The sequence below is a fragment of the Sander vitreus genome, chromosome 10 (genome assembly GCF_031162955.1).
Source record: "Sander vitreus isolate 19-12246 chromosome 10, sanVit1, whole genome shotgun sequence".
In the NCBI taxonomy this organism is placed as follows: Eukaryota; Metazoa; Chordata; class Actinopteri; order Perciformes; family Percidae; genus Sander; species Sander vitreus.
In genome coordinates this window covers 19,082,186-19,099,843 of record NC_135864.1, presented here as the reverse complement: position 1 = coordinate 19,099,843, position 17,658 = coordinate 19,082,186, and the positions used below count along the sequence as shown (strand labels likewise).

General features: G+C 41.1%; 1 protein-coding gene across 1 annotated transcript; it reads right to left on the bottom strand.

The window, feature by feature from the left end:
- Nucleotides 1-2,176: 2,176 nt before the first annotated feature.
- On the bottom strand, nt 2,177-17,548 carry LOC144524468 (CCR4-NOT transcription complex subunit 6). The gene is made up of 12 exons (XM_078260758.1): nt 17,457-17,548; nt 16,174-16,295; nt 14,127-14,313; nt 13,715-13,800; nt 13,512-13,616; nt 13,229-13,297; nt 11,391-11,548; nt 11,012-11,166; nt 8,397-8,551; nt 7,886-8,119; nt 6,852-7,054; nt 2,177-6,730 (listed from the first exon to the last, which is right to left on the bottom strand). The coding sequence occupies exons 2-12, from the start codon at nt 16,283-16,285 to the stop codon at nt 6,515-6,517; spliced, it is 1,680 nt and encodes a 559-aa protein (XP_078116884.1). The 5' UTR covers nt 16,286-16,295; nt 17,457-17,548; the 3' UTR covers nt 2,177-6,514.
- Nucleotides 17,549-17,658: the final 110 nt, after the last annotated feature.

Sequence of the window (17,658 nt, the reverse complement as noted above, 5' to 3'; positions counted from 1 at the left end):
GTGTTGTTTCATGGCAGGCCTGGCATGATGAAGAGAGAAAAGTTGTGTTGAGTGTTGAACTGGCAAACTTTCTATTTCTACTCAGACTCAGGCTGCAAGTAATGCTCATTTTCATTATCGATTAACCCTCTTGTTGTCTTAAGGGTCAAAAATGACCTATTCATGGGTTTAAGATGTACAAAAACTAAACTATAGAAACTATACAAGAGTATTTGGAATCACTATTTTACATTTTTACAAAAGCTGTACACCAATAGGGTACAAAGATTGTCATTAGGGTCTTTCTTGACCCGACATTTATATAAATAATGTATTGATTGATTAAGTGTAAATATGGGGTTAAGCCTAGTAAAGCACAAACACACACACACACACACACACACACACACACACACACACACACAGAGAAAAACGTTCTCATTCAGGTGCAGCATTTTCACCACCCCACACCTAGTAATACATGTCTGAGTAGAGAAATAATAACATTTCAGTTACTGTTAATTATTGTTTGTATTGTAAAAACTACTCTGCGTTATAAAGTTTGAAAACATTTGAAAAGTTATTCCCCAACTTGTTGTTTCTTTATGCATATTTTTCTGATTTAAAATTCAATCAAGATCATCTTTATCAGAGGGCAGTGGCAATATATAGCAGTATACAGAATATAAAGACATCAGGAGTTAGGTTTGTTGATCAATCTTCAAATTGTTTTGTCTATACACGGTAAGAAAAAAACAAATGGCAATCACAATTTCCCTGAGCTCCCTTGGACGTTTTGAAATTGCTTGTTCTGTCTGATCTGAACGTTGTAAACAACATACTGTACACACTTAACTCTCCTGTAAGCATTAGCATCTTTAATTGGTATGTCAGTAAAAAACACATTTATTTACACTGCTAAGAACAAATGTTACACAACGTTATGTCCTTGTATTCTATTGGCATTTGATAAAAACTTGGGAGTATAATTATTGTGCCCCCGCTGTGTTACAACTCAACTTTCCTGCTCAACTTCCTGTCTCACACTGTTCCTGCTCTCTCTAAATTCACTCAGGCTGATGTTATGAGCCACCAGTGAGTCGTTCAGACCTGGCATCCTTTGGATGTCACGGACGGATCAGTTTTCAGCGCCTGTACGGAGCCTGATCCTTTGGCTCCACCGTGTGTCTGCAAATGATAGTACACAAACTGTCATCCCCAGGCTATTTAAATGTTAATATTAAACTTTATTGATCCCCAATGGGAAATTATCTTCCCATCTGCCATCCAGGAGGAAAATCAAAAGGTCAGGCTTGGCTACCAAACAGCACCCGCAGCGCTGCTAATGGTTCGGTGTTTTACTAAAAGACACTTCAGGGGGTGAGTGGACTTGCCGACACAGAGGCTTCAACCAAGATATGGTCTCTCTAACCCAGTAGTCTGGACACATGTCACAGTGAGCTGTGAGTGTGCAGGTTTTAATTTCTACCAAACACCCACTGATATTTACATAATTTAATTAAGATGGAATAAAAACCAGCATGCTGTTGGGCCTCATAATCCAGCCTCCACCAGCTGTTTGACACACCTGCATCTTCAACACAGACCACTACACAATGCTCAGAATTAGAGTTAGAGTCAGTAAGCAGTGTACGCTAGTAGTCTGCTTTCATTCACAGCATGTTTTCTAATTTTTTAAATGGCTGATCAAGGTCACTGGACTAAGGAAAGGAAGAAAATGGAACACTAAAAATACAACCCACAGTCACTTTGTGTTGTCTAGTGTTAAATCAAGTCTGAAAAAGAAAGAAACTTAAAACGAGAGAAAGAAACAAGGAAGCAAAATGAGGCAATACAAGGAGAACAGATATAGAATTTATTTTCAATATCCATTGCAAAGAATAAGAGGTGACACAGCTTGAAACAGATAATATAGAATTTATTTTCAACCAGGAGTAGGAAAATACATAGGTAGGTGTAAAGGAAACAAGCCGAACCTGTAGTCAAACAGAAACAAATTAAAGAACAAAACTAGTCCAAAGAGAATCGAGAGGACGGCTAAAGGGTTCAACAGAAAGCATTGTTTACCATTCAGTTTCTTTTTAAAACAGTATGTGTTGATTTGAAAACAGCTGCCTTGATTTCTTATCTGGATTAATGGACATTCTACAACATTGTGCAATTGTTTTGTCATTAATGCTGGTATTTCATGAATGGTAAACAATAGTTGGTCCAGTGCATAAACACAGTGACAAAGATCAATATATGTACTCAGCTGACTACAGATAGACAATCCTGATCATTGAACAACTACTACTAGATCGGCAGGGAGACGGAGATGAGCAAATATACAAGATGGATGATAAAGAGGAAAAGAAAGGTGTTCAGGTAACAACGGTCTAGAAGGTTGAAGATGGAGTTTGAAGGTAAAAATGTAAGATGAAATAGCTACATTTGCCAGATAGACTATTTAAAACCCATTCTGAATGTGTCCGTTTCCATATTATTGCCAAGTATTTTAAAAGGATGCATTTAAAAAGGAGTTTAAGGAGATTCAAGGACAAAAGTACCTTGCTTTTCTTAGAGCCCTACATTTCACAAAGACTATGATTTGGATTATTTTTTTTCTTTTTTTTTTTTTTTTTAAAACATCTGGTTGGTAAATGAAGTCGCTCTACAACAGAGAACTGGACTACAAGCAGCTTTGGTGTGCACCGTTACAAAGAGATGCAGTCTGGGAAATTACTCAAAGCCTAAACAAGCCAACTATGAAACACAATGCAACAGTGGAAAGTACAAAGCCAACAATGTGATCACTTGCCAAAGCTTACAGGGTGACATAACTCAGCTCTGTGATTTGCCAGATTAGATCAGAAGCCAGTCTGTGGTTTAACAAGAGGGTGATGAGGAGAGGGGGAGTCAACAACCAAAAAGACTTGAGTCAAATCAGTGACTACCAATAGTAGCTAGCTAGTGTAACCGGTTTTAACTACTGTGATGCACAAAAACAGAGTGAAATGGACTAGTAGTAGTACTCAAAATCATCACAGGACCAGCCTAGCGACCAGCGGCGCTCCATTGGCTTAGTCTTACAAACACATTTTACACCAGTCAGAACAGTGTTCTCTAGTACTGAACTGCAGCCACTAGTAAGACAGCTCTGCTGCCCTAACCTACAGGCACTAGCACTCTCCAGCTAGTGCCATGCAACATCCAAAATAAAGCTGAAAAGTAATGTGTTTTTGTTGTTGAAATAACACTCAATATCCCTGTGCTGAAAGTTTTTGCTTATACCAACGATGCAATGAGCTCTCAATCCTTCATTCTACGAGGAATCATCAGGAACATTAAACTTCTCTAATCTACCCATCAAGACAACGGCTCATGATTTCTACAGAGGATTTGGTTTGTGATGGGGATAAGAGTATATGGGGGGAAAATATATACTGAGTAAAGGTAAAAACAATGTAGCAAACAAAACACCATCATAGAATTCATGATTTACACAACAATTCAATATCTTTTTAGAAAGGAAACATGAGATACATCTTTTATTCACACTTTACAAAAAAAAGCTAGCCTTTAAATCTACTACAATACTAATGCCATTCAGGAAAAACATAGATCAAACTGGACACATTGGTTTCCATTGGAAAACAAAAAGTTAAAAGACAAAACATGTAGGGGGAAACAAATGGGACAAGAAACCTATCTTAGGACTTAATTTATACTTCCTATTTACTTGCTTCCCTCGTGCTTTAAAAATGTCATTTCAACATATACAATTAAGTGAATTAGATCTTTATTTGCCAATATGATGGGCCAGGGAGTGAGGGGAGCTGCATCTGAATTTACTAAGTGCTTATTATACGGTGTATCCGTGTAACAGCATGTCTGTTGAATTAATTGTCTAACCACTGACAAATTTCTCGTTTGTTGAGATGTAACCCATTTGAATCATAGCAACGTATTTGCCTGGCTTTCAGAGAGAAATAGCTGAGCTCACTGCCCCTCATCCTTTGTTCAGCCAAAAGCAGAGCAAAGCGGGCCTTCTACATTTTTCAATACAGAGGTAGGGGGTCCACGGATGGCACTATAGCTGCAGTGACAAGGGTAAGAGAACTATACAGAATGGTTGAGAAAAGGGGTTTAAAATACACAGCTTGAGTAATATGGGTTGGTAGTGAAGGTCTGAGGTTAGGCGATGGAGGTTGGGCGGGGTATAGGGTGATGGACAGGCTTAAGGAGATTTAAAACGCATGGCCAGGGAAGGAGCTAAGGGCTAGATATGTTGGGGGTCTGGGCATGGAGCTGTTCTAAGGTACAAATAGGGAGCGCAACAATCCGAGTGGATTTAACAAAGATTAGACACCCTACTCCTTGTGTCCTCCGTGTTCCTTGAGGAGGGTACAAAGGGTCGGTGGAGAAAGCATACCTGATTACTAGAGAGCTCAATGAATAGGAAGGATATACACATCATCATAACATTGTCACAGCTCATAAAAAAGAAAATCAATATTAACAAAAAAAACAATAAAAGGACATAAAATCCTCACAAATGTCTCAACAGTATTTAAAAATAAAATGAGAAAAGGTTGTTCAGGCGTTCGTCAAATGTAAATAGTGCAAGACAACGACAACTGCTACAGTGAGGCACGATGTTTTCTTACATGTAGGATTAAAATAGGTTGTATCAGTCACACGTCACTAGTGGGAGTGTGCATGAACTATATAGATGAACAGATGTGGAGTCACTGGTGGGTTATGACTCGTCCTTGCGTGTTCTTTTGTCTGAACTGATGGCAGCAGTGTGGATCAATGGCTTTGTTAATGGGCAAGAAGCAACAGGCAGAGTTTACTCAGTGTCTATTTACAATCGCAGCAATATGCCGGCAAAACAAATCAACAGCGAGGGGGGGGGGGAGGAAGTTTAAAATAAAACAATGATACATTAATACAGGTAATATCTAGGGAGTGCAAAGTAGTGAAAGTGAACGCCTTGAACAACCTCTTCTTACGTCTTTTGTACAAGCTGGTAATATCAATTCATCTCAACATTAACTGGATAAAAATTTAGCCATAGTTTACAATACAATCTTTTTTTCAAATCTGATCATAATTTACTCTAGTACAAAAAACGCCAGAAAACAGGTCTTTTGTGGTTCATATACAATCATGTAAAGACTGAGTCTAGATTTCTATTCTGTACAAACACTTGTGAAAAAAACCACTGCTTTTGTGTATGGAATTTATGGCTGGGGAAAGTCACTACTGGCCTCGGAGACAGTGCTACAGATCTGCCTGCAAATTACCTGTGTCGCGCGTGTGTGTGTGTGTGTGTGTGTGTGTGTGTGTGTGTGTGTGTGTGTGTAAGCTTGCATGTGTGGAGTTAGATGGCAACTCCAGACAGTGAGAGGAATGCTGGTTTTACTCCTGTGTATCAGCCATTACTCGCTCTCTCTGCCTTATAGCAATCAAAATAAAAAAAATAAAAAGATTTGTGAAGGCCCCACATCACTTTGCCCATCAGCCTAAATCCATGCCCAAAAATGGGGACCTCATGAACTCCTAAGCACAAAACTAGCCTAACAACTACAAAAGCTGGGGTGAAACAGTCCGCAAACAGGATGGTAGTTGCCATCAGTTTCTCACCACATCCTTCCATCCCAAATTAACGCCACATAGAGCCCATGTGAAATTGGGCAAATGTAGTTCTCGGACATCTGGTTCTTGAGGCATCTGTGGGTTTGGTAGCAAATGCACCAGGGCCGGGGTCAGAGGTGTAGACTATCTTGTAGCACCACGGGAGGCCAGGACCACACAAAAGGCCTCAGCACCACAGAGTGACAGCAGGAAATCTAACATCATACAAGTTGCGTTACATCCACCTCCAGGGACGCTCAACTACTAGCGAAAAGCTGCTCTAACCCAACACCACCTGACTCAACAAAAGTGTGCATCCTATAAATACTGAGAAAGTAAGCTGGCTACAGAGGTAAACAAGCACAAGCCAATGATGGATGTCTGAGACTGACAAGTCTGCTGCCTTTGCTGGTTTCAGATTTATACAGGACAGACAGACAGGCAGACCATCAGCTATGGAGCTTTTAAGGTGAATGTTGTCCCCTCAGCCATTTCTCAGTTTCTCCTTGTTCTAAAACCAAACCGTGCCCGATGTGACAGACCTAAACGAGCTACCATCCCCTCTAGTTTGAAAGACAGAAGCAAAGTGGTTGGGTGGGTGGATTTGAAGAGGAAAGGTAGTCCAAAACAAAAAATATGATACATGAACAGGACTGAATCGAGCAGTTAAAAAAATAACAAAAAAGAAAAACGGAGAAAGAAAAATATAGAATATCTATAACATTATACGAAATCCCTGTCGGCCAGACCTCACTGTACGAATATTTTACAGGTTGTGTATTTGTCTTCCTCCTCCGGTATGGTGGAGGGAAGAGCTGGTAGTGGGAGGGAGGAGGGTTTGAAAGGGCGAGGCTGTGGTTGCAGCTCCCCCTGGTGGCGTGGCAGGGTCTCACTACCTGCGTGCAGGCAGATGGAGCCCATTGACCTGTGGGGGCAAGTTGGGCAGGAGCAGCTCCAGCTGGCCGAAGAGAGAGAAGTGGTCGGAGGGGATGTGGGGATGTGGGCAGCCGCTGACATTGTTCTCTACAAGCCAGTGGGGGTCCAGAGGGCCCAAGATACCCAGCACGTTCAGGTGAGGCTTAGAGTAGAAAATATAGTCGATGACACCCTGAGGAGAGAAGAGGGGAGTGAGCTCCTTGATATAGTGCTTATAAAACAAGCAATATTATTCACAACAACCACATACACACAAAACACAATATAAATAGCTGTGCAGTCAGTAAAATCACCTTGAAGTCAAAGGTGTAGTTGGTGTAAGGCATCAGGCCGTTGTCGTAGGCGCTCTTCAGCTTGAAGGCGTGAGTGATCCTGCCGTTGGACGTGCTGCTCTTGCCATTGCAGTTAAATTTGGTCAGGCTGTCGCTATAACGAAGCTCCTTGAAGTCCTTGTGGGTGCAGTCCACCCCACCAGTACTCAGGTACTCCACTACGCCTGAACAGAGGGGAGAGATGAGAAGTTGTCTTCATCAGAATCAAGAAAGTCGAGTGGCACTTCAAAGTCCAAACAGACCCAAGCCATATCAGTTCCTACTGTCACTATAGGCATGGCTAAATGGCAATTTAATTGAAATTAAATAACGTGCAAGGTCTTGGTACAGCATATTTTGGCAATGGCTTTATCCCATGCTAAGAAACTGCAAAAACACTACCACTGCAAAAATCGGCAGATTATGTTCTCCATTGAGTGATTGATTGGCCAAAAGAAAATGAACCTGAAGAACCTGCGGTGCCTTCAAATTAAAGATGGCCCGATACCATTTTTTGCTTCCCGATGCCGAATCCGATACCTGAACTTGCGCATCGGCCGATACCGAGTACCGATCCGATACCAGTGTGTCATATGTTTTAACAACTGTATTCTACTATCCCTGTATGGATGTGATATGATTTCTATCTTTGTTGTCGGTCTAGCTCAGGTTAAACTCTTTGTGAAACATGAACACAAAAAATGAACGCCCCAGAACTTTCTTTTATTCTCCAGTTTGTCAGTTATAACGGAAAAAGAACATAAACTACTTTAACATAGATTTTCTTTAGGGCTTTATTACATGGTATCGGATCGGTGCATAAACTCCAGTACTTCCCGATACCAGCGTTTTAGGCAATATCGGTGCCGATACCGATACTGGTATTGGCACATCTCTACTTCAAATTGCTTGTTTTATATGCATTTCAAAATTTTTTTTTTTTTAATAATTTTTTTTTTAAATTGTGCTTTATCTGTGGTCAGAGAAAGCGCAAGCCTAACGCCCTGCTTACTTACCGGAGTCAGGCAAGGAGTTGAGGTCGGCACACAGCACCAGTGGAATGGCATTGGTCTCACCAGAGACAGAGGACAACTTGAGGCTGCGTGTGGCCTTGTCCACTATGTTCTTCACCTCTGAAAGGAACATCATGGTCTGGACCAGCTTGACGTCAGAGTACTCTGGGTCCCAGTGCATGTGGGCATTGGCTACCAGGAGCAGCTGCTTCTCCATGCCATGGAGTGACTTTCCAGCTGAAACGAGGGGGAAAAGTAAGCATGGAGAAATGATACAAAGAGGAATTACGACTAATGAAATGCACTGCTATAAGAACAGTTATTTATACACCATGGGAATCTGTGACATCACCTACAGTCCTTTGTACTGTAACTTATCAGCTACTAAGGTTCTCGGTGAGTTTCAGACAAAAGTCAATTCAGGATTAGCAGGACTGTTCTTGTATTCTGATCTTATTTATATAATAAATATCAAATAAGAAGTCCCAAAGATCAGAATATAGTGTCTACTCACATGAGGCCTCCATCATCTCTTTGCGAACCTCAAGCAGTACAGCTACCCCAATGTTGTCCTTGGTCATCACCCTGTTCAGCATAGCCTCTGAGCCCTCGGAGTTAGCCATGGCCAGCTGGTTAAACTCCACTGTGTGCTTCTGCACTGCACTGAACCTGGAGATAAACAGAAGGGGACACGAGAAGAGAGGACTTAACACACGTTTTGTGGAAATGTTGGGAATAAATGAATGAAAACGTGCACAATTTAGGATGTGCTGCAAATACATCCTGGATCTAACGCTTGAACTTTGGATGAGAAGCCTTTGCACGGCAAATCAAAAATCAACCAAGTGGTGCAACCTTCAGGCTAAAAATCACTACAGCTGTGTCCACAATGGCTCAAGCATGATTACACAAAATTAAGTAATCATGTACTTTTTCCTTTTGTCCTCCTAACTGACAGTTTAACAGAGACCAATATTATTCTCCCAACGGACTGAGATCGCTCCCCAGACTGACATTTGGTTAATTTGATGCGTCTCAACGGGTGTACATTGCTGGGATTTATGTTGTTCACGGAGAAGGAGAATCCGGAAATGAGTAGAGGGAAATGAAACACTACCACGCCCAGCCAAGTGGACCAATCACAGCCGTGGCGGTCTGTGTCACTGCAACGTGTAGTTACATTTCTGGGGAGGTGTACGGTCAGTAACTACTAGAGGTGCGAAGAAATCTCGCAAGATTAAAACGTGACTAGATTTCTCGTCGAGGTAAAAAGTGCCTTGCGATATCAGTACACGTGCAGAGCAGCAGCTAGCATGACGGATGAGTCTGACTTTGACCTCGAAATTAGCATAGAAGATCTCCCCACCTGCTCTCTTAAGATGACTCCGAGTTAACTTTTGCAGAGCGATAATGGAAGAAAAAAAAAAAAAAGTCTCCATCGCTCTCGACAGACACACGCGTCTGCAGCGTGCAGATCACTGTGGCGCTGTCTCGCACAGACCACACTGTCCTTTTTAAAAATGAGTTGGGACGCAGACAGCAAAATCTAACATTACTTTTAACGATATTAAACAAAGAGCGATGTTCTCCCTTCGTCCTATAATGGTCAAATCGATACTAGAGTAGCCTACTTCTGCAATAAATTGTGACTTTCGATTGACTTTTTCATTGAAGTTCTCTTTAAAATAGGTTAAAATCTCGTCTCAAGAACCCAATCTCGTCTCGTGAGCTGGGTGTCTCGTCACACCCCTAGTACCTACGCCGTAAATTCAACGCAGAACCATGAATCAATTTAGTCTGACATGTCTCATCATTTCTAAACACAAACTTTCTAGTAAACAAACACAACAAGCGTCACTGCCCCCTTACACTGCTACAAAAATTTGATCTGCAACATGGTGCAGGCTCCAACTTAGCAGTGAATTGCATATAGTCTGTCAGACACTAGAGGCTCCGTTAGTCCGTTTATAAACAAACATGTTAATCACATTGTCATTTTATCAGATACCACATAACACGCCCGTGTAGGACAGTGGCATCAATGACCGCAGCTGAAAGCTTTGCTAGGCTTGAGCTAAACAAATGCTTGAGGAAATGTAGCCTGTGTGAACTGCACTACTTAATCAATAAAAGATCTAAGCTACCGAAAAGCTATTCGATTCAGAAAACAGCGACGCTACTGAGAAATGCAGCTAAACTAGTAACCGCTAATGCCCGACACGGCTTGTTACTTATGCAATACAAGTTGGATTTAGCACCGTGACGCTGTCGTCAGCACAGGTTGCTGATGTAGAATACTTTTTTTTTTTTGCCAGAATGTGTCATACCGGTTCAGCTGGTTTGCATAAAATCACACTGGTTTAAGCTTGTACACCAGACTGGCAAAACATCCACCATAATCATAGGCCTCAGATCGTTACGATAGTTATTGAAAGTCCCCCCCTTTTTTTTTTTTTTTAATCTGTCAATAAGTGACACTCACTGTCACTTATATCACTGTCTGAAGGCTACAACAGACCGACCTTCTCATTTACAGAATAATCAAACTGGTTAGGGTAGGTCAGCAGTGGTAGTAGTTCCACCCAGCTGATACACCGCTTACAAGACACCACCAACACACAACAATAAGAAAAAAATATAGTACAGGTTTCAGTATCCTAGCATTACAGATTGTAAGCCTTTCACTCTAGGTCCAATGTAATACCTAATTCTTTGTCAGAATTTCAACTACAGGTAGAAATTAGCAATTATTTCTATAACCAGGTCCAAGACATATTCTCTTGTATTACAAGTTTAATGTTTATTTGTGCATTGTCCCCGATTCAAATAAAAACTACTGCATCTGTTAAATGGAGGGAAAATCTTTCAAGCCAAGTGATCAACCCTAATTGCACCACAATAACGCTGTTTTAATCACTCAGGCAACAATCCTCAAACATGAACTATATTGAACATTAAGTAGGTTTGGATTGTTTTAGAGCTACAAGTCAGAGATTCTGGCATTTATACATTATATATATATATAAAAAAAATGTATGTTAGCTGTTAAGATTACACAAATAATTTTGTGTCCTCCTTTGGAAGACTAGCCAAGGCCATAGCACAACTACAAAAATTGTAGGTACATACTTTTCTGTCCTATAGAAAACTGCACAACCGTCCACATGTTTACGATCCGACTCGGACATAGTCCTGGCTCGTGACTTTGGACTGAAGAACCCGTCGTATCCCTGCTCCTTCAGCTCAGGCAAGAAAAAATTGTAGTACTGCTCCGTCTCAACTTCCTGTAATCAACAAGAAATGTGTCAGGATGGACAACAAGAAAGACTGACAATCATGCAAGTATAACAAACACCCCCATAGTGTTTGTTACAAGTGTTGTTTTGCATCGGCTTGATGTGCAGCCAAAAACCATACCAACCAAACCAAATATTTTCTATAGTTAAATCTGCATTGACATACAAAATAAACAAAAGTTAATTTCTGTGAAAAAAAACTCATCTCTCACCTGCAAACTGATGATGTCTGCATTGCAGCCCATTATCTCCTGCATGATGGATTTCTTCCTGTACTCCCAGTTTAGAGCCCAAGAAGGGCAGTAGCCATATAGCTGTCGTGTGGCGTATTTATCACACAGCACATTGTAGCACATAACAGAGAACAGTGCTGAGGGGAGAAATGGACAAAAGGGCATAACTTAGAAATGTTAAAGAAGCTGATGCTTTTTGGTTGCCCTGAGATATTTTTAAGGAGGGGTAGGGACATTTCCACAATTGTTTAACTACTAGCCTTAAAATTAGGCCTAGTCAGTATTTCAAGTCAAGGGCATGCCAAACAAACAGCTGACGATATAACCCCAACTGTAAGCCTTAAGTTCCCGGAAAGGTCCGACCGGGTCTCGTCCGTCTCGTCCAAAACCAGCAACGATGGCGGAGAGTTCTGTGTCGTGGGAGTGTAGTCATAAAGCAGTGACTTGCGGAGTTTTGAATTCTGACACCTTGTTCCGCAATATAATGGGAGAACTGTGTGCATGCATCTGTATATACGCAACAAGCCCTGTTAGCAGTTATTAGCAGAAATATCTTAGCTATGTCCGCCATTGCAGAGATTCGTCTCATGTAAACAAAAGTGATAGCGGCACACAATCTGATGACAACCAAAGGAGACAACAGTACGCACTCCGACGTCACAAGCCAAAAATCACCGTTTTTATTCATTTTATGCAGAATTTTGCAAACGGGATGAACACTATACTGCAACACATCCAAATAGGTTTTTTGTACGTTTTGTTTTTACCATTTCCACAAGAAAAGCTGTATAAAATAGGGATGTCACGAGAACCTGTTTTTCAGTACAAAGTTGGTAGGAAAATTCTAAAAACGTGACGCTACTGTATGCTAGCTGTGTGGAGATGATGGGCTTCAAAGCAGCGGGCCGTGGGTCCAGAAGACGTTTTCTCCAGATTACATGTAAATCGCGCTCTCCTTGCCCCCTCCACAACAAAACAGTGACAGAAAGTTGAAACTAAAAAAATAAACCGATACTGAAAAAAAGACTGCCATAACTCCCCCTCCCCCAAGTGTTATCCTAAAACACACGTTATAAAAAGGAGGACATGGGATTTAATTGTTTTTTGCCGTACATTTCTGTTATCACGACATCCGTAGTTACTGCTACTGCTGTGTTTTTTATAATGTTCAAATGTTTACATAAAGGAATTAAGTATTAATCGTTTTTTTTTTTTTTTTACACACAATGGTATCAACTTTGGTATTGAGTATTGTGTACTTTTGGTGGTATTAGTACCTTTTACTAGATTTTTGGTATCGTGACATCCCTAGTATGGAAGTATATTTTGACATACAGACTGTATGAAAACCACACCGCAATGGTGCCGTCATCTGTTAAAACCGCACTGAGGCAGTCAAAACACAGTTACAGCCGCCTTCAACAGGGTCAACCAACATAAGTAAATGCTCAACCAAAGGGAAACACTTTATATATTTGCATGAAATCGATTGCTCTTTTGGCAAACATGTTTGATAAGTTATTTTTACTTAGATTAAACCAAAGGAAGTGTGCATATACTACATTGCAAGTGTCAGAAGTATTGGTTTTGGGTTAAGCCCAGAAGAGCAGAGTCCTTGCTACTCTTGCACATTAATGTAAGTAGCATTTTTGTTTGTCTGTTCAGCTTGTTCCTCCTCCCCAAACAGCAAATAAATGTGGTTGACAGTTATGGACACACGCTGTATTCCTATTTATGGAACAGCTGTGTATTACAAATAAGATTGCGAAGAGTATGTGCATCTATTCAAAATCATGTTTCATGCATGTTGTCCTTACCTGAGGCCCGTGTTCGGTCTGGTTCCTGGAGTGAGATCCACGACCGTGCTGGGGGCTGCTCTGTTGGTACTGAGCACAGGGAAAAAAGGGTTAAATATGGGTGAAAACATTAATATATATGTCAAACAATGACATCAACAAAGTTAAGGGCACATAAGCTGTTGAGTTCACAATGTCCCCATATATATTATCTACTGGTGAACCTCTCTTTCGGGTAATTCAAAACAACTGGCAAAATGTGATTACTGTTCTGGTCTAAAAACTGTGAGAGGCGGGGACTCACAGCGCTTGATAGCCCCTGCCAGATTGTCTAACAAGTAGCTGAGCAGTCTCCGCGTGCCATCAGGTTCCTGGTAGAGGCTCATAATTTCTTGTGCAAGTGGGTTTCCTGGTGAAGGAAAAGCAAAGTGGGCTGAATCATCGCTAAGAGAACAGTGGGATTTCAAGGCTAGAATGGCTACAAAAAAACATTGATACGCCACTCACCTTTCAACCCCAGTGTTTGTAACTGAAACAGTTTCCCCAATTCAAATGGCAGAACCCGCAACTGGTTGTTATTTAAAAGCAGTTCCCTGTGGAGGACATATTGGAATTTGATCATTAGAAACCAGCCCTCCTAAGAAAAGAATAGGAACAACCATCTTTATTACCGTTCAAAAACATAATTTACCTATGCCATACTTTCCAATTTCAGATTGTTAATGTGAAAGAAAATTTGCAAATATGCAATGGATCTATGATTAATATAAAAAAAATTAAAATCACATTGCCATCATGGGGATCACCAGTGTGTAGCATGTATGAGTGCCAAAACCAGATTCAAGATCAACCCTGTGACAGCTACTCCTTTCCATCGTGCACGAATTTAGGGGTAAATGTATGGCCTGAAATCACTCACCTGAGAGACACCATGTTGCCGAGCTCTGCCGGCAGGGTCCTGATCTTATTGGATGAGAGATCCAGGTACACTAGGTTGTGTAGTTTGGCAATGTCTGGTGGGATGCGTGACAATGAGTTGTCACTGATGTGCAGGGCAGTGAGGTGGGTGAGAGACCACAGGGCTGTGCTGAGACTCCTTACTCGGCCTGCAGTGGGTAAAGGACAAACAGGAGAATTAAGTCCCACTATCCAACTATTACTCCCCTCACACCATAGGAAAAAAATAACTTGAAAAAATAACTTTCCCATTTGTGTGAATGGGTAAACATAAGTTGACTGATTTTACAAAGATAAAGATGATGTTTGAGCATAATTGTAGGGCTTCATTCATCTCCCAAAATACCAAATACACAAACAAAATAATGTTAAGACATGTTGCATTTCCAGGTGAAATAATTTTACAGTGACCTATTATAAACAAAGCTAAACTAGAGCTGTACTGATTAGTCCATTAATCAATTAGTTAAAACAGAAAAGTTACTAGTTTGAAAAACTGTAACCACTTTATCGGCATCTCCGTGACTTCAACAAAACTGCAGAGCCGACGTAGTTTACACCGTCCGCACTACGCGTGTGTGCGTTTGTGTCAGAGCGCTGCTCTCTGTCAATTTTCAGAGACGACAGATGAGAGCTCTCAGGTACCGAAATTTCGACGTTTAACGTGTAAAAAAGGGGGCAAATGTACTGGTCGCACATGTGCGACTGGATGTAAAATTCAGTCGCACACTCAAATTTTGGTCGCAAAATGCGACCATTTAATCGCAGTCTGGAGCCCTGTTAGCTGCAGCCCTATATAGAGCTGACACGGGCAGAGGTACATTGGTGGACCTACGTCTTATTTGAACAGTGATGATACAGAAGACAAAGTAGGAAAAGCACAGGTGTAAATAATGAAAATGGCTGAATTTCATTTAGCTGCTAGACTAACTGGTAGTTTTGGGTGGTGTCATTTTCTTCAGTCTGTGGCCCAACAGGTAAATTAGGTATTCAACCTAATGTTACTGAAAGAGTTAAAATATAAAAGCATCAACGCGCATTTTAAGGCGCAGACACACCAACCCGATTATCGGCCGTCGGACAGTCTAGCGAGGTCAGTGATTCGAGTCTGGTGTATTCCGTGCCGTCGTCAGTTGGAGGAGCTGTTGGCATCCATTTTGGCCAATTTGACTTGCTGAATCAGCCAGTGGGCAGTTGAACTCAATGACCAATCTGACTGGTGGAGTGCCATCCCTTGACTAGCGAATCAGTGCTTCTTCCACAAGAAAAGGCCCGAGAGCTGACAACGCCAGTATCTTCTTATTACTAGCCATCGTATTTTCTTCCGTTCGAGTAATGACAACAACGATCCTTCTTGACTACTATCAACACTCTCTGATGAAAACAATGACTGACGACAGCATGCTCTGTGTTTACTAGGTCTAGAGAGATGTTCGTCATTTCCAGTTTTCATTTTTTGGGCAACAATACAGATTAGCGCTGCCTGCTGTTATGGAGATGTATTACGTCTCGCACACAACGTACGCTCAAGTCAACGTCGCGTCGGTGTGTTCCGAGGCACTTTTTTGACCTCGGGGAGCCGACTGATCAGTCAGACTGCCTTTTCTGCCAACGGTTGGCCGTCAGGTTGGTGTATCAGAGCCTTTAGATGAATGAGATGACATGCTTTATCCAGTTATCCCCGTTTGCTCAGCACTGTTAAATTGTAACGTACGGCCCGCAGGGGTTTTGTACCTGGAAGTTATTGTAACTATATTGTGATTGGGTCTATAGAATGAAGCCATCGTCACGAGGCTTCATTTGGCGTCACTTGAACGATTACATGGGCCTATTACATGTGCCCAATGGTGTGACATGAAAGATAGATACAAAGGCTACATGTTCATGTAGGAAAAACAGTCTAATACGGTTAAGCTTTATGCCAACAACAACAGATGTGTATGAACTGTATAAAATGCAATACAACCACTTTACCAACAAAACTAGGATCTCCGATGTTCAATACTCACCGCTGATTTCCAGCTCAGCCCAGTATGATTTCTTCCCGTTGGCTGCTTCTTCGCTAGACATAATTGTGTACATCCGCCTGGGATCCGGCGGGTCATATTTTTCCTTGGGCATTCCTATAACACTGCAGAGATAATTTTGATTTTGAATATCATTCATGGACAGAGTCAAAGATCTTCTCGCATAGCCAGGCCGATCTCCACAGCGCTGGTATAGCTCTCAATATGCCAAGTGTGAATCAATTAAGTAATTTTCTCCTGAGACTAAAGCTGAAATACTCCGAATTAGGTTGGAGGTGGTGTAACGTTAGCTACGTATTAGCTCATCAGGTAACGTTAACTAAATTTGCATTGAGAATTACCACATATTGGCACATATTAAATGTAACGTTTACCAATCACAAAGAAAATACGTTGCTATCAATCGTTTATAATACAATATTTAAATATTCAACTGCTTCCTATGAGGGCTGATATTTCATTTATTTCACGTTTAACGTTAGTTAACGTTACATAACAATCAACATTAAAATCAGCAAAGTAGGGAAATAGCTACATGTCATGCTTAACTTAGCAAACAATGTTAACGTTACCTGTAATGCTTGAACTATAGCTAGTTAACGTTAGTCAAAGAGCTAAAAATAAAACTGCATTTTAGAATATATAATAAGTATAAACAAATAGCTAACGTTACCACTAGCTAGCTAAGAGTAGCCGATTTTTCTCTCGTTGTTGCTAACTGATTAGCCTAGCATAACGTTAGCTATCAAACTGTAGCTAGCTAGCTACATAACAAACGCTAAATAGCCAAAGCTAGCTCGCTTGCTAACAAACTAGCAAGATGCCAAACGGACACGCGAAGTTAGTGAAATAGAGCTATTAGATAGCTGACTTTAACGCTCCGTCCGAGTGGGTTAGCTAGAAAGGAGCAAAATGATATTAAAACATACTGCACAATTGTGTTTACATAACAGCAAAGCACTGACTTGCGCATTAACACTAGGCCACGAAACAGCGCTTTAGTTAGATGCCGCTAGGTAGCCTCTAGAAGCATTAACCACTATCATTGAGATACTCACAACGCTGGGTTTGCAAGCTATTTAGCTTAGCTGGAGTTAGCTTGCTAGCTAAAAGCTAACATATGCCAATTACTCGAAGCTGACCGTCTTCCTATTCAAAGAAGTCATACTTCGGAAAACATCTACAGCACTTTTAACATATGAATAAGATTGCGGTGAAATTAGTGAAAAAAAGTTCAGGTCGAATAGGAAGAATTGCTTTTTTACCTGCAAGAGCATACCAAATCGCGAGGACGACTGCGTGTTCTCTTTTGTTTTCTAGCTACTTCGCACCCGTTTCCGCTGCTGTATCATGGCGACAGTAGGGATTTTTTTTTTTTCTGCCGATAACAGCGCTTGGTCCTATTGGTCAGCGTGTAGACAGTCCCAACCAGCTGTTGAACCAGAGTAAATTAAACCCTTAAATCAT

What these genes read in the sequence shown, in the direction of transcription:
- LOC144524468 (XM_078260758.1), bottom strand. Translation starts at nt 16,285, where the DNA reads ATGCCCAAGGAAAAATATGACCCGCCGGATCCCAGGCGGATGTACACA. An exon ending in AGACCGAACACGGGCCTCAG is followed by an intron (nt 11,549 to 13,228) that starts GTAAGGACAACA and finishes TTCTCCCCTCAG; the next exon opens with CACTGTTCTCTGTTATGTGC. An exon ending in CAGACATCATCAGTTTGCAG is followed by an intron (nt 11,167 to 11,390) that starts GTGAGAGATGAG and finishes TGTTGATTACAG; the next exon opens with GAAGTTGAGACGGAGCAGTA.